A 24338-nucleotide genomic window follows, 5' to 3' on the forward strand; every position below is an offset into this window, starting at 1 on the left:
TATTTCCAGCCCTAATCATCCTAACGCACATGCGCGTCTGCACCTTTTGCTCTAAATATTCTTTGAATCACAAGTAAAGTTCCGCTTACTTTGTCATTGCCATTTGTCTGCACACTTTAAAAAATTTTAAATTGCATATCCTGCCTCTTCCGTCCGTCAACAGACTTCAAGTGTTCATGACTGCTGCCTTGAGGTTGCCATTTCTGCGAAACAAGCATCAGTTCCCTGCAATGCAGCCTCAAGGTTTTGTTTGTTCTACACTTCCAGACGAGAAAATATTCCAGCGAAAAACTGCTTTGTGCTGTCTGAGGGGACAGATTTGCTCTGTTTTCTATTTCCTTATGTCTTGAAACAGATCTGACATGGATGCAACTGCGCCGAGCAATTGTGTGGTATGACACTTCGGGAGCTTTTTGATACTCAGAAAGTGTCACGCTGCTTTTTAACAATATTCCCACCGCTCGAACAGCTACCGCTGCCTACAAAAAGACGAAAACTTGACACGTCAGCTTCCGATATCCATCTCTGAAGGCTGCGAACAATAGTATTTTGCTCCAGTAAATATATAAATCTAGAACATCCGCCATGCCTTGATATCTCCACGATCCGGGTGGTGTGGGCTTTTCTTCTTGCTTTGGCAATTTAATCTCCAATATATGAATAGAACGTTAAAAGCTACCCAGACTCTGCTGAAATAAGCGAAAAGCTTAGCAGCTTCCTGTATATGTTCGTCACAATGTACGCAGCAATTTTCTACTTAGCGATCTCAGCAATGAGTAAGTAACAGCCTCATTTGTTCAGTAATAATTTTGTTGCTAATGCATTCACGCTGTATACGTGCAACTCCTTATGAAATAAGTGTTCCTTCGACGTAGCAGGATGAGTGGCTAACAGTTGAATTTGCTACTTATTATCATACTTTTCAACATCTTGCGAAAGTGCAGGACATAGCAAAACGCCTTCAAAGCACAAAATTTCCTGTGTTGCCTCTCTGATGCTTTTCCTAAGTACTGTCTTGCTTCATATTTTTGGCGATTAGTATGAGATGCGACAGCTACCTCTAAATTTCGGTGCGTACGCATCGCACCAAAAAGGGTACAAGTTCAGATAGAAGACGTGGTGGTTTTTGCTTGATGGAGAGAAGGTAAACAATGTCAAATGGTATACCTGGAGATATGTATTGAACATTCGAATAATGTACCTATCACAGCTATATTACAGGTATCAAAAAAAGACAGAATGCTATAAACTGCAACGACGAATTGGAAAACAAGATAAATCCGATTGGTTTGTCTCGTGGGACTATGACGCAGTTGAGGCCGGCAATTTTCACTAAGGTTTATTTCATAATATTTAGGGTTACAATGAAAGTAGTGCCATGTAGAATGCGTAAAGCACATACACTTATAATTACTCGGGTGAAAAAATAAGAGTGCGGAGATGACAACCGGCTTAGTTCTCACAAAAGTAGCTAACTGTTGTCATGCGTAGAAAGTGCGGAGGTGTTCTGGGATCGCAGTCACGCCTCCTATGATTTATTTTACTCTGTTAAATAACATCCTATCCCGGAGTTATAGAAACACTAAATTTCAATTACTAACGAATAACCTCGTTTGTTTCCGCGGTGCAAGGAGGTGCGTTTAAAAAAATTGAATCGAAGTTGTTCAGTTTAACAGTTATTATTGGCCTTCAATATTGTCGAAGCTGCTTTGACATTCCCACCAGCATAAAATGCGTTCTATATGAACTGCCACAAATATTTGGCCCGTTGCCGAGTTCCTCCATGAAAACTAAGTCACATATAGGCTGCGATGTCGATGATCAGTGGTCTGCACAGCAGATCCCGTTGCCAAAGCGTCGGTACCTGCAGTGATGAGAAAACTCCGAGATTACATTATACCGACAATTACACCAAAGAAGGCGTTGATATCGGTGGGTGATTATCTCTGTAGTCCGCAAGCGCTTAAAGTGAATGAAGACTACAAACTAAGTCGGTGGACAATCAGTCGACAAAGCTGTGACAGATCGGCTAGAGAGCAAAAGCTTCGTTCCCATTAGAGAACTTCAATAGCGGGCACCAACAAACATTGGCCGAGTTGGCGTACGTTCACGATAAGCGCGTGTCTTGGTCGCCCTGTCCGTTCTTCATGTTTTCTCTGCGCTATTTTTGATCTTGAATAACTGGGCTTCACTCTCGCTTATCGCTGGGACGAATTAGGAATAAAAGCGACCTACTGCACTCGACGCGTTCACATGTTCCACTCACCAGCGGTAACGGCATCTTAGAGTGAAATTTTATTCGATTCCAGCATGCTTTCATGACGAGTAAGCCTAGCGGGCTCGCAAAATTCGTGTGCCCTATGTCGCCGGTTGCATATACCGAATTAAAAAATTTTGCTAAAGATTGTAGTTGTAGATTAGAGTTTCTGCAGCAGTTACCTGAAATCCACGCTACCTTAAACTGCAGAAATATCATACAGTGAGCAAGATGCGCAGGTGCTAGACGAGCTGGCCTGATCCCTTGGGCAAGGTGAAAGCTGCTGCCACCAGCAGCTGGTGTTGCTTCTAGGCAACAGATTAGACTCTTACATTCAATGCTTACAGTTGTAAAACATAACTGCGAATTAAGTGATTTAAAATTCAGGACCAGTCACATCTACGATAGCACCAATTGGGTTTCACGCCAAGAAAATGGGAATTGCCTTTCTGCACACAATATCGCGCATGTCATCGTCGCCACATTCCTGAAAGGAACCTCGCTATCAACAGCTTTTCGAGTCGCAGAACTCGCACGGCGCAGTTGTGAGCTTGCGGCGTACTCAGGCAGTGAACGGAAACGAAAGCAAGCGCGTATGCGCACCGAATTAGAGCTTCTCTCCACAAAACAGGCATTGAAAGGACTCCGCGTTACCAACCACTGTCGCTATGAAACGTTGTTGTTTTCCCTGCCCCTCTTCGTGGACGCATCCTGTGAGTCGCTACTGCTCTGCAACTGCTCAAACATGAAACGATTATTCATTCCCGCAACGAAGCAGAAGCACGAGGCGAATTTCATCGCCTATATGTAATACTGGTTAGGAGAAGGCGATGACATGACCGCACACCACTGGTCTGAAGGCATATTAAGCAATAAAGACAGCGCAGATTAAATATTAACGTTATAGTTGTTCAAGCTGACATCATCCTGAACAGTAAAACCGTTTAAGCTTCTTTTCACACAGAAGTCCGTCATCAGCGCTGACTGAACTGAAAGAGAAAGTAAAAATAGCTTGTAAATGATTATACCCTCTGACGTTTCCTTATCTCTGCTCATTTACGGAGTGCCTGCTAGGACCGCATAGATAAAATAAACCTCTTATAAACCAAACAAACAACATCCAAAACCATTTTCTAAGTGCCACAGCAATTAAGTGCTTACACAGTAGTTTTTTTATGACCTAAAAAATCAGCAATGTTACTTTAAGGTTTAATAAGTCAGAGGTCACAAACACTGCTTGCTGGCTTCTACCTTTCAAAGAATATGATTCAGGTTTGTTATATGAAAAGAAATTTTTGCTTTTTTCCTCGACGTACAGTATTATTGGAAGGATTAAGTGAACTGTTCTTAGTAAATAACATCTTTTTCTTTTCGTACACTCTTTTCTGCAGCTTTTAACCGAATAAACCAGAATATTTGCTTTGTTGCACCTGATATTCCTGTAAAGCTCTTCTAATAATCTAGCGACACACACCGACAGCACACATAGAATGCATTGCTCTTTATGAGCTTTATCTACAGGCGTGGAGGTCTGCGTACCTGGCTGAAGCTATTTGTTTATTGCCATCACTGACTTACCGGTTATGTGCATTACCTAGGCACTGGTTCTGGCGCAGCAGTATTGCCATTCCATGAAAGTTCCAATGTTGTCTACCCCCGACTGCTTGAAGAACGAACAACCACTGGTGAACTTGTGCTGCATATTACTGACGACCTTGTCCTGAGCCTAGAAAAGAGCTCTGTAGCAGCCCCTCTTCTGCGTGTTATCAGCACACAGAATGGAGAAGACATCACAAAGTTTGTAAGTTACAATACGCATTGCAATTTTAAATCAGAGTAATCGTAATACTACACAAACGTGTCAAGAAATTTTTTTTTTCCTTCACTGTCACCCAAGACACATGATCACGCAGTCTGGTTGTCCTGTTTTTGGCACCTACACTCCTGCTACCGTTCTTAAGATTTGCAGTGTCTAGGTGCCAAATTTATAGCTTAATGAACAGGCCCCAGCAAATTGTTTGGCACCCCCAATTGTTTGGCACCCTAATTGTAGATATAACCATTCGAAATGAACAAGACGTGAACTGATGTGTCAAAATTAATTCCAGAATGCCTTGTAGCAACTGCATACTTCAGAATAAAAAGGATGTATATCTCCTAAGCGACGAAAAAGTGGAGACATTCGGAAAGGAGGCGAAATATACCATACGCTGGAATCAATTTCGCACTTGGCAAAAAATACTAGGAGGAAAACCAGGAAAGGCAAAAAGAAAATATGTAACCATTCAGTTCTCATAAAATTGCACTTAAAGGAAAATCTTATGAAAATCAGCTAACGACTTGAATGGCAGGGTGAACCATGGTACGAATAAAGACACAGTCAAACAAAGTTGCATAGAATTAGGTGAAGCAGCGATTCGATTAGTTATGACACGCAGGTGTTAAGAGCCATGTGGAATACACGCTGAGATCTTGTGGACAGGCAACGCAACTTCTTCAGTTGGCGGAGGCAGAGCTTTCGAACATTTTCAGTCAAATGAAGAGGTTCAAGCCACTATCTTCTAGTGATAGCCTCACTCGAAATTCGAAAACGCGTGTGCGAACTATCTAGAAATCAGTATTTTGAAAATGTGAAACGGAATTTGAGACTCTCGAATGAAGCCGTGAGAGGAAGGTTTCCAACGGTCAGTCCTATGTATTAAAGCAGAACGAAAATAAACTACGCTTCACCAAAAAAGATTTCTATTATATCTGCACTCGCATATCATTTAGGGAAGCTTATGTAGGTTCTATACCATTGATTTTATAATATTCATGTAATAATCTATCTCCGTTTCAATCCACACAGGAGAGAAAATTCTTGAATATGAATCACCCTCAAAGAAGAAAGGGTCTTGATGTTACGGCTTCCGCACGAGAGCCTTGTATACAAAGAGAATAGATGCCAAGAAGTGTCTATTTATGCTTAAAGACATGCCCAGAGAACGTGCGTTCGCGCTACGAAGAGCATAGTGATCGCGATTGAGTGTCGTCTTTGTTTCAATTTTCAGGGTTTCTAATTACAAACGGCTTGGAAATTCTTTTCGTTTTTCGCATGCCCGCGAATAAGTTGTGGCAGGCCCTGCTCAATGTTAAAAACGGCTGGTTAAAATAAAAATTTCCGGTCATAATCAACAGTTTTTCGCGGGTATGCTGCGGCATTGCCTGTGTGGGTCAAAGTGGAAATTTCGTGCAAACAGTGAAACCGCACGCAGCGAAACCATAAAAAGCCAGTTTATTTTAATTTATTCTCACGGTGAGCAAGGCTCCCGTGTGGGAGGCAAATTATCAAGGGCTTTTCTTCCTTGGTATGGGTTGCCCTTCTGCTACTTGTGAATCTCAGGGCTGGTGGGTTTCCGTAAAAATCTCGACTTAATAAAAACAGTGTGTAGAGAGGGCAGTGAGCAGTGATGTTGAGTATTTATGTGTCTCATTTGGATTTTGTAGACAAAATATAATTTTACCGGTATGTTCATAGCGCATCACAAACGCCAGATTAGAGTCCAATTCCGGGTGGATGGAACAATTTTCAAGGAGATAACAGCAAAGTAGTGAACCGACTGACACAGAATTTAACGTAATCATTTCAGCAAACGTGGTTTTAATGGTTGGTTGTCATTGCATTCCATGTACTTGGTATGCCATTAAATTTGAGCATTTAGTAAGTGTTTTGAGATAATTTTCTATGTGCATGTAAGCGTAATATTCATGTGCCTTATAAATACTACACTTTGAGCCGTTTTTCTCACAACGCACTACTTCAGAATTCACACTACGACATATAGAACGCATATGATATAAAACCTTTGTCTGAATCTATTATAAACTCTTATTTTGCATTCTATTGAACTTCTTACTACTACAGAATAGAAAACTTAAATCTCACATCTAAAATAAGCAACCAGCATAGTTTGGCACTGTGCAGCAGCAAGTTTACACAAGGTGATATGCAATTTGTTTGATATAGTGCATATACTGAAAGTGTTCCTTTGGACTGATATCGATATATTTACTTAGGAAATATATAGTTGATATACGATAACTTTCTTCATTCTACCATGGCACTATTTTTGTGATAAATTATTTTAAAGCCCATTGAGCAGTTCCCTTTTATGACAGGCAAAACAAAAGTGTAATTAACCGCAATGTGCTTGGCAAATGCTTATTTACTGTATGTTGAAAACAGCTTAGCATTTAAAAATTAGGCTCTGTAGATGAAAGCAGTGAGGAAATGAGCAGGTTCTTTGTATACACCACTAGCTGCTTGCGCTGATATGTAATGCCTTGTTTTGGTTGAGTTTGTGTGTTGTTGCCACAACGATAATTTATTGTTTCTGAAATCACACTTCAAAATTTAGAATATTGCCTCTCTGTGCATTCACTGGAGTTTTTTAAGCATTCGTAAATTTTACTGCATATGTTATATATTGGCATTACTTTATATACACTAAGGTAGCACTACTGCGCTAGGAGTGGTATAAAGGCTCGCCGCGATCTATGAAAGTAAAATAGAGAAATGCCAATTTTGCATATACGTACAGAGAAGGAGTACTTTCGTGGGAGGGGCCTATGATGTTTTTGCATTGTGGTCTTTATGAAAGCTTAACAGTTCTGTGATAGTGAAAGAAAGAACTGTCTTTTTTCTTTGCGGAGTGCATGATACGCAAACAGGAACCCAGGCCTGTTAGCTTTTTACTTGCTATCCCGTCCTAACCTCATGGTTGAGCTTACGTGTACCCTCAACATTTTTCGGCAAAAATTCCTCTTCCACCGGCTAGGATGGGTCACAGAAAAGAGTAGCAGAATTTGCAAAGCAGTTCGTGCTGTGCAAAACATCTCTACCTCCTAATACACTATGTTCTAATGGTTCCTCGTGTCAACTACTATTTTGAGCAAGAATGCAGGAGGATAAAGAAGTTGGGTACTGGCCGGCGTTTTGTCAGTCATGCCCTCTTCGGCGGATTATCACCGCGTGAGCTGTGTCGTTGTGTGCCCACACAATTGCACGCGTACGCTCGACGCTAAGAACTGCTCACTCAGTTCACACTGATTTTTGTGAACTAGTGTGAACTAGTGTTGCCGCAGGTGGCTAGGCAAAATGCAAAAGATGCTGCTTGCTTCATCGCATTGTTTTCCTGAATGTCTCTGATTGTAAGGGATGCCAGTCTTCTTAGTTTTTGTTAGAATCCTGAATTTGGAACCAAGATAAAAGTCGGCCTAATATAACCCAAAAATAACTGAATCCTCTTTCTTCCTGCTCTACGCTAATAGTTATTACCGTTTAAAATTGCGATTGGAAGCACTTATGACGTCATTGAGGGTGGCAGAATTGTGTCTTCCTTCACTAAACAGATATTCAAAGGGTCACGAAACAGTTATTAAGCACCAGTTTTACTGAGAGGCTTCCATTGTAGAGGCCCCATATAAGGGTAGGCATAACGCAGTCTTCATGCTTCCCTCAGTGGGTCGTTGATTACATTGCTTTCTTAGCGCCACTCGTTCGGTGCAGCTCGCGTTGGGCTTGGCCTTGAGTGCACTTTCGGTTGTGTCCGTCCGTCTAGTTGCAAAAAGGGGGAGATCAAATACATTTACGCCTGATTCACGTCAGCTGATACGACCAGTTTTCAGTTTTTATACAGTCTCACGAGCCTACCAGAAGGAATGAATTTGCTTTAAATAAAGTTTTTTTTTATCAGTAAACCATCAGGAAGAAACTTTACTTCAGGTGTCGGTTCATCAAGAAATGAGCGTTAGCGATAATTGGGAAGCCCGAAGTAGAAACGCTGACCGAGAACATGGTAGGGGTGAATTATTCCATCGTTGCCATAAATGTTAATCTGGAATATTGCCAGAGGAATTCTGCCGCGCGGGCAAATTTGACATTCTTGAAATAACGTGTAAAATAAGCGCTAATCACACGGTTTCCTTTTATCTCTAAAACCATAAGATATAAAACAAAATCTTTTTTTTTACTTTCGCTAATGAATTACATAGCTGAATTAAAAGCTACCAAAAGCAGATGTGTTTACGTTCTTCCTAAAAATGTTAACAGGTTCGTATACTAAAAACGAATGATGCCTTTTTTCCAAGTAGTTGTCCCACACAGTGTTTCATGCAGGGGCAAAAAAAATAGGATCCAATATCACCACGCAAGGAACGCGTAAAGTACGAAGCTCTTGTAAATTACCGTCCTGGTGGTGCCCTGTCAAAATCTGTGGTATTCCAATGTTTGATATTTTCACAGCTCGACGGCCAGGACATTGACGGCAGCATTTACCATGACTCAAACAATCTCGCATCAGTGTCCATTGCTAGAACGGGAAGCAACATCAAAGTGGTGAGTTGAGAAAGAATAGTTCTATAATTAATACGCATCGCCCAGAAAAAACCATTACTGTGTAAATTTGTAGTTTTCCTCACGTGTGTGTCGTACTTGTAATGTGGGAAGCAAGAATGCAAGACTAGAATGCCAGACTAGAGGAGGCTTAACTGCATCGTAACACCCGTCTTTTTTTACCGCTGCTAACTAGATGATACGCAAGAGGCGCAGCGGATATAACTGAAATAGCTGGAAAAAAAAGCGACCCCGCCCCTGATATATCAGCTCTAGGTGCCATCATGACTGATGGCGTGGTGGAAGTTTATTTAAAAGCAAATAGTATCCCCAATCTTGCTCCTCACACGCAGTGTCTGGTTGTAAGAGTAAATGCTGCAGCAAAGACTGAGTGGTGACATATTTCTAAAGATTGTAAGATTAGTAAGGTGAAGTTTTGACTTCATTTAGAATAAATGCAGAGGTTGAGGCGAAATGAACGACTTGGAACAAATACCATAGCAGCGACGAAGGCCAATTGTGCAGGGTTACAAATAGAAGATGTACATTCACGCTTAAACCTTATTATTTATTCCAGAAGGTACTCCGTGAAATGTGGCTAGAGAGAAGTCCCTGCGTATGTTGCCAAAAGCACAGTTCGCATTGTTAGTGATATGGTCGATGTGCATGAGCCTGCATACGTTATTGTTTATGTGAACGCCAAAATATTTATAAAGCAATACACTTTCCACTTAAACTCCATTAATCACGTAATGTAACATTAAGACTGGTTAGATTGGCGTGAAATGGACATCACTTTACACTTCTATGGGTTAAGAGGATGCACACAGAACCATAAGTCGTCACCCACAACAATCAAACATGTCATTAAGATCGGCTAAATGAGCTAACTATCTTTAGGGTCTTGTATCACACAGAACAGAAAGCAATCATCATCAAAGAGTCTCAGAAGAGTTAATTCTCTGTTTGTCTAGAAATTTCTTTCGTTTATGCCTTTTTTTCAAAGTATGCCATATTCAACTTTAAGACAGCAGCTAATTCTAGAACGCGCTTATCGCTCGTCACGAGTCGACTACAAACACAAGGTTGGATATATTTGTTTTAACACATACACATTTTCTTACTCATCTTTACCACGTACATGCGGCGACTGGAACCACCTCCCGGCTGATATCGCATGCATCAATGATTATGCCCTTTTCAGGACAGCTTTAACCGATTTTATGTTTGTTGATGACGTGGCCTAAGTGGTGCAACAATTTTTCATTTATAATGCTCAAATGAAGCCATGAAATGTTGACCTTCTTTGCAGTCCTGTAACGTCATAAAAATTATATGCTTAAGCAGTCTGCTTTGAATTGTTTTCCCCTTTTTTCATGGCTTTCTTCCCTGATGCCTTCGTACTCGTGGAGGAACGAATTTGAGCTTTGTGTTTTGTTATATACATTTTTTTTTTCATTTTTGCTGTTTGTTGCTAATAATATGTCGGGCTTTTAATGGTTTGTTACTGCTTACTGTATTGTTTTTGCAGTTTGGTTACTAATACTGTTTTTTCCTAAAACCTCCTATATGCAACTTGCTCCTCTTCAACCAATATTCGTCACAAATGTTCACTGCAAATGTTCACCCCACTCCCCTCTGCAATGCTTCGGCGATTAAGGGTATTGTAAATGAATAAATAAATAAAATATATGTTAGAGGTAGAACCCAAAATCGAGCCTTGGAGAACACCATTGGCGAGTACTTGGCTGACGCTACAGCGAAAATGGCGATAGCAAGTTGCTTTTCTATGATGTCTGGAAAAATGTATCGATTATAAAGCAGCATACGATCTTAAATCGCAAATTATTGATATTCCGACTGAAGCCTCTAGCAATTGTAAGCAATAAAACAGGAAAAATTTTCTATATTTGAAATATCCTAATTTATTTTTCTTCTCAAACATATTGCTGTAGTAAGACGAAAAATATTTAATCTTGTTTTCAATGTTAGTAAAAAAAATGCGAAGCCTGCGTGTATGCAGCACGACACGACCCATATGACCATAAATGACACCACGAGCGCACCATGGGCTTTTCCGTTTCTTTGTCGCTTCTCCTACCCTGTTCGTGCAAGCCAACCTTTTATTAAATGAACCAACTAGCCGACAAGAACATTTAAGGTAGTATTAAAACACTATGCCAGAGCCACTGTTATTTTTGGTATACTTATAATCAAATGCATTTTTTTGGCGTCTTATAATTCATGTTAGATTATGATGGCATGCTTCCAAAGAAAAACAAACGACTTTGCAAAACACGTCTTCTAGTTCAGAGGTGTAGAAAGGGTTGAAAACGTTACTGCTGCCTACGTTGAGGGCATCCCCAAGATTCATAGAAGAGCGCCCATCTTTTCACCCTATTTTTCAAGACTAAATATGAAGATCCTTTCAAACCTATGTTTAGCAAGGGCAGCTTACATATCATATTGATTCTTCTCTAGAGCGAAGTATAGATTTTACACCGATTGCTTATGCACGAAATTTCGGCTTGTGCCTTGTGACTGATTCCTTCTACACGTCAAAGCTTACCAATACTTTGCCGACGTGAGGGCCAATTCCTTAAAAGTATTCACACGCGTAGACGCGATCGCATGCCATGTTTTTTTGCTAGCTTTTTCTTACCCGACATTGAACCTGTTGAGCACGTCTGTGTCAAACAAAATATGACTGATGGGCTGACTGTCGTTTCTTCACTCTTACACTGAGTTTCTGAATCTTTGTAGTGCCAACTATTTCAGACCAGCGACACTCGCGCACATGGAACTCAGATGCTGCCGATAGCCGTGTGATTGCCAAACGTGTGTCAGTGGAAAACTTAGAAAACTGATCATAAAAAACCTGCTCAAGCCGTGTTGTATAAGCTTGGCTTAAGTGCAGTCGTAGGTTCGGTGATTTTTGATAGCATACAAGTTTTTGCATTTTTGGACTTCTTGTGCTAATGGAATATTAGCGCTTTCGCTGCCGAAAATTTCTCATTTCCAACCAATCACAATATTGATCAAGCATAATATATGGTGCCGTATCACCTCTGATAAGCCATCGTCATGGAATTATATAATGTATTTCAAAACTATACCATGAAAAATTATACGTACTCAAGCAGTTCCCTTCGCCAAAATTGCTTATATAAAGACCTTTTGGAACACGTTACCAACGATCCAAATTGCGGCTTAATAATAATAATAATAATTAGTTTTGGGGGGAAAGGAAATGGCGCAGTATCTGTCTCATATATCGTTGGACACCTGAACCGCAAGAAAGCGTTTTTAAGTTGCCCTTTTTGGTTCTGACAGGAAGGCATCGTTGGACCATATACACGCATTGAACCGATTCCAAGCATGCCAAGATCAGAAGCTGGGCACATTGCACATATTATACATAAAATAGACACAGGTGGAGGGGCTGACAATGGCATCTATGACCAAGGAATAGGTGAGTGCCTATACTTTAGTGCTTTTTGAGAACGTTTCTTTTAAGACTTAGGAAAGAATTTGCTTTGGTTGGCTGTTACTTGGTTGATATGAGGAAGTTGTTATGATGTACCGTACGCGCCCTTTCTGCAGGTATTGGCGATCTGAATAGCTATGCACGTAGGACTCCACATCGGGAAACTAGCAGTAAAACAGACATAGTTCTATGTGTTTATGTTAACCAGTGCATTATTTTGAACCGTAGCAGAGTTACAGTATATATTCTTTCATATTATAATGAAGGCTCTAATCTTGAAGTCACAGAGTAATATTCAGGCACCCAATACCTGTCAAATTGGTATTTTCGGGCTTCCTCGCGAGTAGTTAATAACAAATTGTAAAAACAAGTTAAGTTCCTAAAAAATGTTTCCTAGGGGTCCAAATTTTACCTAGCGTGGGCGAAAATATTCTTCAATAGATGCCAGATGGCGTTATTAATATCAAGGTTTATGCTGAGATAATTTCATCTTTGTCAAATTTTGTTCTTCCCAACTCTTCTCTTTTGGCTTATTTAACCTATTTTGTCATAAAAGCGCATAAACCTACATTGACTGCAGGCTCTATTAGAGTGAAACTTCGAGGTATTGGCTTTTGATTGGTTTAATCAAGGAAATATAAAAATTTCAATTTCATTCCTAAGAGTGAGCATACATTCGTCGCTTCAACCAATCTGAGGCCGGGCCGAGGTAAGCAACAGCTGATTTATTAGTGTCAGTACCAGGAAACGTTGTACTCCATTACGCCAACGAGAACCGACTAGAGCGAGGTACCAGTGCAAGGCCAGAGCCCAACCACGTGGGGGGTAATAGAGGTGCTGCTGCTACCCTAGGCCCCCCGCTAGTGATGGAATCTGAAACAGCTCAGAGTTGGAACGAGATGCCTAGCCCTCGCTTGTGCTGCTCGAACTAATTGCGGGCAATCTGGTAGGGCATGTGTGGGTGTGCCAGTGGTCACAGTGTAATGCGTAACCAGAAGTTTTACGGGCAGCAAGAAGATGTAAGCAAGGAGCAGAGAAGGGCATTCGTCCAGAAGTGGCTCATAGGCCGACTTGGGTGTGCTGGGTTTAGTGGCAAGAGGTTTTCGAAGAGATAGGATCTGAACACTGACGCTCGTCGTGGTGCCCACGATACATTTGTACTGCATCTTGACCACCAGGTTGTAGCGGCGCAGGAATTCAGCTCTCAGGATCAAACAGAGCTTGTCCTCGATGAAGAAAACCGATCGCAATACACGTCATAAAACCAAATTTAGAGTGAGCGCATGCTCTATATGGAAGAGATGAGGGTGAAATCGTCACCTTTTAGCGGCCGGCCGAAGCGGCGAGGGGTTCATTATGAAAGGCTGCGGAGGAAGACAATAATCTCCGCCCCGGAGTCAATGTGCAAACGCAGGTCAAACATCCCGTCACGAATGACGAATAAGCGACTGGTTTCCGTGGAAACATCACTCGCCGCTTCTAGTGGCGCCCGTGGAAGCTTCCCTGTAAACGACAGAGAACTCTGACGCTTCTCTTCACCTGAGGCACGGGGGTACCAGAACTCGCCGGCTTGATAACATAGTAAAGGTCTACCCTTTGGTAGTAACGTCCCTCGATGGGAAGAACAACGAGGGCAGGCAATGGGCAGTGCGGTGACCTATTTCGAAAGACGGATAATCGGGGCGGAGAGCTCGTCACGGAGGTTCTGGAGGGGCAACCGGGAGGGACGTGATGCCTACGGGGTGAGACGTGGCGACACTGCGCAGATAAAGATCGTGGATCAGAAGATGTCCATGACGATATCCGCAAGCTCCGCGAGGTGCTCCAAACTCAAATCGTGGGCGCGCACGAGCACCATAGCGAACGAGGACGTCGAGTGCTTAAAGTGGCGTCCTGATTGTGTCATTCAAGATAGCATGCGACACAAACAACCACTGAGCTCGAGGTGGAGAGTAACAGTGGCATTTATTGGGCGCTTGCGCTCTTATATCAGACACCCGGCTGGCCGGCTTGCACAGCATGGTTGCCAATATTGAGGACTCTGGTTGCAGATCCGATACATCTTTCTTCCTCTAAAAACAGAAAAACAAACGAGCAGAATACAACAGCAGATCGATTCAAGCAATTTGATGAAAGTCCTTTTGATATGCAAGGTGGGTGGGCTGTTTCCTTAACCGGGTGCTCCGGCGAAGCGCAGCGTCGTCCGGCTCGGAATTCGTGGTTTCCGGAGGACTATGTTGCCCTGGCGCAGGGTATCCTTGAGGTGTATGGGCAGCCTGGGCTTGATCGTCACACCCTAGGCTCCTGTTTCCCTGGCGCTCCTGTGGTGCCGCGAAGCCTGGAAGAGAAGCACAGTCGTTAGCACCATCTTCCATATAGTCAGGAATGGTTTGCAGTGACGGGTCGAACTCTTCGTTTGTTCGGAGCAGATGTTGATGGTTGCGGCGAAGCTGATTGCCGTCTTCCGTACGGACCATGTATGAGCGAGGAGCAACGGCTTTTTCTACGAGGGCCTTTGTGGTCCACCCTCTCTTGTCGAGCAGCCTAACGGTGTCATGCTCGCCGAGTGCTTCCAGTGGACGCCTCTGAGGGTGGGCTTGGGTGTACTTTTTGACCTCTGGTGCTTTGTGGTATGCGAAGTCATGCAGCCTTCCTCTTAACCTCCTGCCCATGAGTAGCTCGCACGGGGCTTTTCCGGCCTCGAGTGGTGCTGTCCTGTAATTTAGAAGCCGGATCCAAAAGTCTTCATTCGCATATAGCGCCTTCTTAAGGAGACGTTTCACAACGCTCACCCCTTTCTCTGCCGAACCGTTTGACCGTGGAAACCCGGGACTAGAAACAACATGGGCCAATTCACACTGTCTTGCAAAAGCACTAAATGCCTGCGATGAAAACTGTTGTCCGCCGTCCGTGCATACTTGAAGCGGGGTGCCGTGACGCGCAAATATCATGGCCAACTTTTCTATTACACAGTGGCTAGTAGTTTGAAGAAGCGGCTCTACTTCAGGGTAACTGGAATAGGCATCGTAGACTGCAAGGTAGTTCTTTCCGGCATGCTCCAGCAAGTCCACGCCTGCCCTGGACAATGGCTTTGCATTAACGGTTTACTTGGTTGCTTGTAAGCGAAATGGCGGCAGGCTGGGCTCCTGGAAGCTTTCTCAGTTATTTCCGCCGCCATACTCTGGCCATTGCTTTACATTTTCTGACACCCAAGTTACCTTCGTGTAGGCGCTGCTACATTTCTTTTCGCAGGGAGTTCGGAATAGCAACTCTAGACCCCCGCAACAGTATGCCTTCCACACATGATAGCTCAGCTTCTAAGAGAGCTAGCTGACCTATTACGCTGTGTCCATCTTGTAGGGCTTCGATTACTCGCCTGAGCTTGTCGTCTTCACTCGTTTCTTTTGCTATCTGCTTGGCTGTTGTGTCGCTGACGAGAGTGGAGAGGACAGCCGTTGCATGGATGGCCACATCTTCTAGTTCGCTTTCAGGCGGCTCATGGCTGTCGCATCGGATTCTTGAGAGAGCATCGGTCAGAGCGAGGTCTCTCCCTGGGACGTACCGCAGGGAAATGTTCAACGGCATGAGGCGCAGAAACAAACGCCGCAGGTGAGGAGGCATGTCTGACAGGTTCTTCTGGGCAATGGCTATGAGTGGTCGATGGTCCGTTTCCACAATAATGTCGACGCCAGTGATTATATCGCGAAACCCTCCAAATACGAACGTGACCGCCAGGGCCTCTCTGAATCTGCGCGTATCTTGCCTACGCGTAAGCTCGCACACGCGAAGTGTAAGCAACCGGTCTCCAGTGCTCGCCATGCGACTGCAGAACTGCCGCCCCTAGCGCAAAGCTGTATGTGTCCGCTGTTATCTTGGATTGCTTCGACGGGTCATATATAGCAAGCACTGGTTCTGTAGACAATGCTTCGCACAGGTTTTTCCACTCCTTGTCGTGGCCAGCTGACCAATCGAACATGCAATCGCGTTTTAACACGGCTCGCAGATTCTTAGTCTTCTCAGAGGGATTTGGAATGAACCTTCCGAAGTAGTTTACAGCGCCCAATAGTTTCTGAACACCTTGTTTTGACGTTTGAGGCGGCATGTCGACTACACACTTAATTAAGCTCTCATCTGTCTTGATTCCTTCTTTCGAAATGAAGTCGCGTAAGGATTTACTTCATGCGTGCATAAAATACACTTCTCACAGCTAAGCGTTAGTCCTGCTGATTTTGCTGCCAGCAGTACTGCTCGCGGGCGTTTATCATGTTCCTCTTGCGTGGCGCCCCACATGAGTATGCCATCGATGTAGACGCGGGTACCTTCTAGGCCGTCAAAAATATTGGCCGTCGCTTTCTGGAACACTTCGCTCGCGGTGCATATCTCAAAAGGCAGCCCTAAAGAGCGATACCTTCCGAAAGGCATAACAAAGGTGCAGATTTTTGAAGTTTTTTCATCCGAGAGAATTTGATGAAATCCACAGTTAGCATCTAGTTTGCTGAATACCTTTTCATTTGCAAGCTCAGACTCGATTTATTCTCTGGATGGGAGCCGGTTATAATCTCTCTTCACGCACCGGTTTGTGCGCCTGGGGTCCATGCAAATGCGCAAACGGCCATCTTTTTTCCGGACAATGACATGGGGAATCACCCACTCAGCAGCCTCTCCCATCTATTGGATGATTCCTTCACGTTCCATGCCAGCTAGTTCTTGGCGGAGTGGCTCACGAAGCGCATGTAGAATTCGGCGTGAGGGCAGTGACACTGGGGTTGCACCTTCATTAAGATCGAGGCTGTAGGATTCCCTCACGCACCCAAGACCTTCGAAAAGCTGCGGAAAATCTCTGAAGACTTGCTTCTTCAAGTCAGCAGGCTTTTTAATCGTTTGGATTCTTGAAGCTAGACCTAACGTTCGCAAGCCTCAAGTCCCAGTATTGCTTCCATTCCTTTCTTGACCACAAGGAAATCGGTCGGTTCTTCGGTCTTGCCGATGCGAGGTGGTAGCCTCACAGTTCCAAAATGCCTTATCACGGCGCCGTAGTACCGGTTCAAGAGCGGGGACAATGGTGTAAGGCGCCTTCCCTCACTCACTTTCAGAAAAATCGTGTGAGGAAGCAGGTTGGCTTGTACCCTCCGTGTCAACTTAGATGCGCATGGCCCGATTAGACAACGTTCTCGTGATTATCCAGCCTTGGCTTCTCGATACATTGCTTATGCTCACGTCTTAAATTTGGAAATCGTCGTCATATTCCGCTTCAGTGTGCGCTGCACAGTCAACTTCATGAACGCATTTCGTTCGGCAACACACTGCAAAGTGGTTTCTTTTTCGACATATGAAGCACGTTTTGCCCTACGCTGGGCATTTCCGCGGCTCATAACTTCGGTTGCAGTAGGGGCACTGGCGAATACATTTGCTTGTGGCGCCTTGCTGCTCTTTTTGCTTTTTCCGTACGGCATTTAGCTTCAGTTCGTCCTTCTCTCACGCTTGACTTTGACACGCAGTTAGCTCTGCGGCTTTGCAGTATTCTATCGCCTTATACAGAGTGAGGTCTTTCTCCCGTAGAAGACGCGTCCGGAGTTTCTTGTCTGCCGTTCCACAGAGCAGCTGGCCTCGAACCATTGATTCTTTCAGGTATCCGAAGTTACAGCTCTGAGCTTTCATCTGAACATCGCGTAAGAACTGTTCGAACGGATCATCATCTCGTTGTTGTCGAGTTCTAAAAATCTAGCGCTCGTACGTCTCGTTACTCTTTGGCGTGCAAAACTCTTCAAACTTCTTTACGATGGCGTCGTAGTGTTCACGCTCGCAGGATGACAGTTTAAGGGTGCTAAATACGTCAATTGCTTCCTGACCTACCACATAGAGGCAGACTGCAGCCCTCTGTGCACTCGTGTGCTCTTTCGCAGATGAAGTTGCCTTGAAGTACAAATCCATCCTCTGCCTTACTTGCTTCCAGTTTTCAGCCTGCGCTTCACAGAGCAGTAGGGGACCAGGGGTGGCAATACTTCTATTGCGCTGGCTCAGTCAAAGCGGGAATTAGCGGGATAAGAACTTCTGACCATGTGTCATTCAAGGTAGCATGAGACGCAGACAACCGCTGAGCTCGAGGTGCAGAGTAACAGTGGCGTTTTTTGGGCGCTGGCGCTCTTATATCAGCAACCCGACTGGCCGGCTTGCACACCATGGTTGCCAATCTTGAGGACCCTGGTTGCCAGATCCGATACACTGGCAAGACTGTTCGTATCATCAGCTCAGCAGCCAACGTGTTAAAGGGCGCCGAGCTGGGTGGCACTAGGGGGTTATCGCGGACCATGACGGCTCCAAGTGATTCAATGACACTTCTGCACCTGGCAGGTGATGCGGGCTATAAGAAACTGCCTGTTTAATTCAACTAGTCACAGCTGAGTATCGGCAGCTCACAATAGTGGAAGGCTAAGCGACGGTACGGAGACGCCGCGAGAGGGGTCATCGCGTGGCAGGGCGGAGGCGTTGCCATCGGTGTGGCCCATGCTGCGTGCTGGCGTTCTAGCCGCAATCCGAAATCAACAGTTTGTCGAATCAATAGTCGGAGTCCCGCCTCAGGTGACCGACGGCTGATTTATTGGCATTAGTGTCAGTAAACGAAGCAGTGCCATGAGCTAGCCAGAACAGACTCGCGCCAGGAACCAGCCAAAAGTGGTTCTTCGGTGTCTGCGTCATCGGCGGTTAGTGTCGCCTGTGCTGAGTGCAGGTGCTGCAGGTACACTTTCATTCGAATGGACTGGGGAAAATTCTGCAGAGCTCGTTCTCAGTACAGACTGAGTGTGGAGCTCTTTTACGCTATATATTTTCTTGCGCAGTGAAAGACGTTACTATTGGCGAGAAAACAGAACTTCAAAATTGAATATTTTTTCCCGCCACTAGATTCAAACTTCCAAAGTCTTGGCAAAAGAGGTCGCTGATATAGCCTGCTCAGATGTTAATGCCGATGTAGCATAGCCGAAGAGATCAGCGTTCATTATATAATTTATTTCCACAAACAATGAGGTACTGTGATTGTGGTGGAAACAATGGGAAAAAGCTGCGCAGAGGCATATTGACTTGTTCTACGTTGCATTACAATGACTGCAGGAAAGCATAAATCCCAAGAATAAGAACAAAAAAAACGCTAGAGTGAAAGTTATACAAAAATATAACAATTTGATGCAGAGTGCAGATAGAACATAGCTTATGACTGCACCTAGTCATGAGCGCAGAAAAAATTCTTAATATTTCTAGCAGGACATAGAAGCACATAGACATTACATTAGATAAGGTCATTGAGCGATTTTTGCAACCTATGGCATAACATTTGTTGTCCGTAGGAAGTTTGCAAGTGATGAACGCACCAAGTGTCCAGGACTGGAGTTGTGTAGAGGGCTGTGCGTTTAGCGAGAGCAGTGAGAGAGCTAGGAATTCTAAGGTTATTTCTTGCATCTTGACGGTAAGTTGAAACCATGAGTGGTTCATTACTGAAGCAAATTTTAGGGTTCTAAGCTCACGAAAGACAGGAACAGAATGAAAGTCGCGAGATTTATTGGATACGAAGCGAAGATCTTTCTTCTCGAGGACAGGCAACTTAAGATTGTTTGTGCAAGCTGTTGTCAGCCTTATCAGACAGCAGTAATTAAAATGACTGGGAAAAAGTTAATGACATATTAACAGTTTCCCGAATTAAGAGATGTGTTTGAAATATTGGACTAGACCCAGCACCTGAGGCAGTTTGCTGGTGAGAAAACTTATATGAGTGCCAGGATTTAGTGTAGCCGAATGGCGCGCGCCAAAACACTTGAATAATAGTAGAATTTAGGTTTTAAAGATGTTTTGCAGTAAATCCTAATGCAACGCAATATTTATGTTTTTAGAATCACAGAGTAAGCCTTTAATTTTTTCAGTGCTTATTATTACGCCTATTTCGACTGACCACTGATGTAATCTAAAAAGCACGCAGTTAGCACGTTGGACTAGGTCATCAAGCGATTTACAGAAAAAGCGAAGTGTGGTATCACCAATATACATAGTATATGTCGAGCTGACGACAAGGTTAATGAGATCGTTGACAAAAATACTCAACAAGATAGGACTGCAAACATTTATTTGAGGTACACATAAATGAACAAAAATGACGGTAAATGATATGTCACTCACAAGCACAAATTGTCTATTATTACTTAGGCATGATTCAGGTAATTTGCGAGCAATGGCACGAATGTAATGATAAGTCAATTTACGAAAGAAAAGTTCACGTTGAATGAAACCAAAGGCTTTTGAACGGTCCACAAAACCACCTAACGTAATTAAGAGTTCGTCAATTTTTAAGATTCGTTCTTTCTGTTTAAGTAATGCCAGCTAAGTCGACATGTATTTGTGAAAAGCGTATTTATACGCAGTTCTTCAGTTTTTCTTTGCCAGGACAGCGAGAGAGACTACAAAATATAATCTTCTCAAGTTGTTTCGAACAAACTTGGAGTATGGAGACGGGCGTTTAGTTCGAAATTTGTGTTTTAGCCCTTTTTTATAGCACAAGAAGCTTTGTCAGCTGCGTTCTTTTCAGCAATTGGCCTGTTGGAAAACATGTAAAGATCCACAAAGGCAGGTGAAATTAAGTCGTTGACTTATCTCACAGGCCTGATCTGCAGATTATCAGCATCACAGCTAGGCACTACTGTTGCTCAGTTCTCTGAGAAGCAGTGTTAGTTCACATTCATTTGTAGGGTACAGAAATGTCGATTCTCTACACTGTGTATCAATATAGCGGCATGCGTTAACGATAGAAGTTTGGCGACTCTTGCTGGAAAAAGTTTGCGAAAACAACCAAGGATTTCGCAAACGGTGTTTTTCACGCTGTTCACTACAATGGCCTCGGCTCCCGATTCATTAAAACGTGTAGCTTGTGCCACATTTTCCTGTTCTCGTTTTGCATGTAAGAAAGGTATTTTCAGTATTGGCAGCTCTAGTCAAATGTACCTCTTTTTTTTACCTGCCTTCCAAAGGGCATAGAAATTCGCAAATCATCAGGATCTTTAAGCCTAATTAGCTTAGTAAAAGGATGATTATTTTTCTTCTATTTTTCTAAATGATTGTTCGTAATCCACTGTGCAAAAATTCTGGAAGCGCGAGCCCTTCTGGAACGCAAGGAAAAATTTCTTATAAGACGCAGTAAAGGGGCATAAATGCTACTGCACTCAACTTTACACAGTTCCTCACTAAAGGTGTCATGGCTGCAGGAAACATTCGTTATGTCCTTTTAGTGGTCTTTGCAAACTAAGCGTGGCGGCGATACTTGTATTTCATTTATTTCTATTGCAAGCATAAAGATTTTGTAATTGCATTTAAACAAGTTTCATCTTTAGAAAGCGGTGTTGATATTGATATTGATCATCCTTTATTTCTCACCATTGACCTTATAAAAAGAGGGAGGTATTCTCGTGCCAAACATGTAGGCGTAACATATATCCTTCATTCATGTCGGATGCACACAATAGAATATTTTCAAGAGTGACAAGCCTGGAACTTTATTGTTTCATTGACAGTCTTCCTTCAACGCAAGTAATATACGCCTTAAAACACACCTGTATATTTTCCTATTTCCGCCTTGCTAATAAGCGTCATACAACATCAATAACACTTGGCCGTTCGTGACATGAAGGAACTAATGACCGGCCGATTATGCAGCAGGAAAAGCGCGCTAACTAAAGCCAGTGCGTAGATATGCTTGATGCTTGATATGCTAATGTTAGCATAATTTTTTGAGATGGCACCAATTGGTAATTTTCTAACAATTTTTTTTCAGATTTGCCAGTTGCATTCAGTGCTAGAAGCAGTACAGGAAAAGTGCCGAAACGTGTGGACGTCGAAATATTTGTGATATCGGACACATTCCACAGCAAGTACTTCAAAACCGAAAAAAAGCTGATGACCTACGTCTGCGTCATGATCAACGCAGTAAGTTTTATTCGTTACTTTCACACAACAAACTGCCAAATGCCTTTATATTTCTGCGAATATTTTGGTTCGTCTGCATCATATTGATGGCAATGCTAGGCGAATGCATCCTTGATGCATGTGCTGTACGCTTAAGCCCACGATAGGCGTTGCCTGCTAGATCACACCCCTAATTGAAGAGCAAACGCGCATACGCCTATCCGTAGGCGCTGACGAGTTGAAATAAAAAGAACGATAGTCGACGCAGTAAACTGCTACATTTCCTTACTGAAAACGTCAGGCTGAAGTGCAGGAGCGTTGTTAATAAGCATACCAATTTCAAAGGACTTTTGAAGGCGCTGACACAAGCTATGACCCTGAAACTGCCGCATGGTAAAAAGCAGTATTTATGAAAGCAAATTTCTTTCATGGCGTTGTAATATTTTGGGAACAAATAGTACAGTGAAGGTGTTCTTCTCAAGCCCTTCCACTAAATGATAAGAATCCCTGATGAACATAATATTAAGGGTGTATTTCTCAAGGTCTACTATGGCAACATGTCGTCTTTTCTGAGTAGAACAATGCGAAATGACTCGAAAGAGAAAGAAAAAAACACACAAGTAGGACCGGTGTCCGAGCGCTCCGCTTTCCGTGCCTTTTTTTGTTGTCTTTCGTCAGATTTGAAGCCCGTTCCATTCAGAATGAACTGCTACCGATTTGCCAAGCTTACTATCGTTCTCAACGCTAAATACAGCACATCTCTTTATCAACCACGTAATTATTTTCTACAGTCTTTGATGTCTTTGCGAACCATCTGGTTCAGCATGTGAGGCCTGTTGAGTCAAGTATTTTGCTGGGAATTATTGATTTACTTCATATATATTAGTCTGTATGATAGATGATTTATGGTATATTAACCTTTATGAATAATTCAAATTTTGTAAAAAGTTCTCAAAAATTTTATCAGAATTAAAGTTACCTCCCAATATATACCTAATACGCCTCTCCTTTGCAACCAGTTCAATTAGTGCAGATAGAGTGTGCGGTATCCTATCGGGCAGCTTCGATATTGTAGGTCTGTTGTAACACTATCTTAATCATTATATAAGCACTCCTAGCAATCTTCTGAACAAAATGTTTCCTGTCGATGACGTGCTAATACCGAATAAGTTTTTGTTCGAGTTTCATCATTTTTTTAGTAGTGCTAGAAAGCTTCAAGTCACTCATTAATTGCTGATTGAAACACATGTACACGGTCCTGAATTTCTCGATGAGCTTCGCTGCCTAAAAGGTACCTTAAACATTTAAAAACTAAATTATCTACTTCGAAGAAATTCTCTGTTGTACAGAAAAGTATTTCTAATGTTACATGGCATCTTAGTGTTTATATTGCATCTTAGTGCTGATACAGCTGCTGAGAATCCTAGATACTATGACAAATTAACTTATAAATATAAGCCATCGCCCCGAAGACTTTTTCAATGCCGTTTACTCCAACATGCAGAATTACTTACGTGTTTTAAATTATGATGTTGGAACCGTAAAGAACAGAGAAATTTCAAAAGCTTTTATCTACATTTTTCTTCTCTTTTGAAAAGCAATGGTACTGTATGCTTCTGTGTTACAAAACCTGTAACAAAAGGTGATGTCAGTAAACAGAGGATATTCAATTTTTTTCTCACATTTGATAGTTAAATCTAGCCTGGACCACATCGCATTCGTAATGAATTGGTGAAGTAATGCTAATTAGGTTCGAACAAATCCGCATGTCTCTAAATCAATCAGTGAGGGAAAGATTCCTCTTCACAAGAGCGGTCACAGACGGTACCTAAATCATAAACTATCGCGCTAATTCATTATTTCAACATTTTGCAAGCTTCTTAAGTGTATGGGGCCTAAAAAGGATTTTAGATTTTTCATAAAGTTTGCAAAGCATTCGACATAGCGTTTTTTTTTCAATTATTTTCTTTAACCTAGATTTATTATTTGAAACAGTCATCTATTCAATTGAATTTTATTATATCTCCCAATATGTTACCTTCCACGACCATTGTTTTCTTATGAATCCACAGAATCCTGGAGTTTCCCAAGTCTCTACTCTCAACCATCTTGATTAGAGATTACGTTACTTACCGACAACTCTTTTATTTGCTGTGTAGTTAAGAATACTAGTCATCATTTAAAGTTTAATAGGCGTTTTTCAAAATTTAATTTTTGGTTAAAAGAATGGCAAATGGCGTTCCATGTACAAAAAACTGTTCTATAAGTTGGCAGTGATGAAA

At 42.6% G+C, this 24338-nt stretch overlaps 1 protein-coding gene across 3 annotated transcripts in view; it reads left to right on the forward strand.

The window, feature by feature from the left end:
* The first annotated feature begins 508 nt into the window (after nt 1-508).
* The window catches only part of LOC144104961 (venom metalloproteinase antarease TserMP_A-like), a 50199-nt gene continuing 26369 nt past the window's right edge, over nt 509-24338 (forward strand). For 2 of the 3 annotated variants that reach the window (XM_077638188.1, XM_077638190.1), the window contains exons 1-5: nt 509-776; nt 3856-4058; nt 8541-8633; nt 11964-12102; nt 21926-22077. In XM_077638188.1, coding sequence (XP_077494314.1) covers nt 725-776; nt 3856-4058; nt 8541-8633; nt 11964-12102; nt 21926-22077 — 639 coding nt within the window. In that variant the 5' untranslated portion in view covers nt 509-724. The remainder of the gene's footprint in view (nt 777-3855; nt 4059-8540; nt 8634-11963; nt 12103-21925; nt 22078-24338) is intronic. The other variant, XM_077638189.1, reaches the window with a different exon arrangement.

This window comes from Amblyomma americanum, chromosome 9 (genome assembly GCF_052857255.1).
Source record: "Amblyomma americanum isolate KBUSLIRL-KWMA chromosome 9, ASM5285725v1, whole genome shotgun sequence".
Lineage (NCBI taxonomy): Eukaryota > Metazoa > Arthropoda > Arachnida > Ixodida > Ixodidae > Amblyomma > Amblyomma americanum.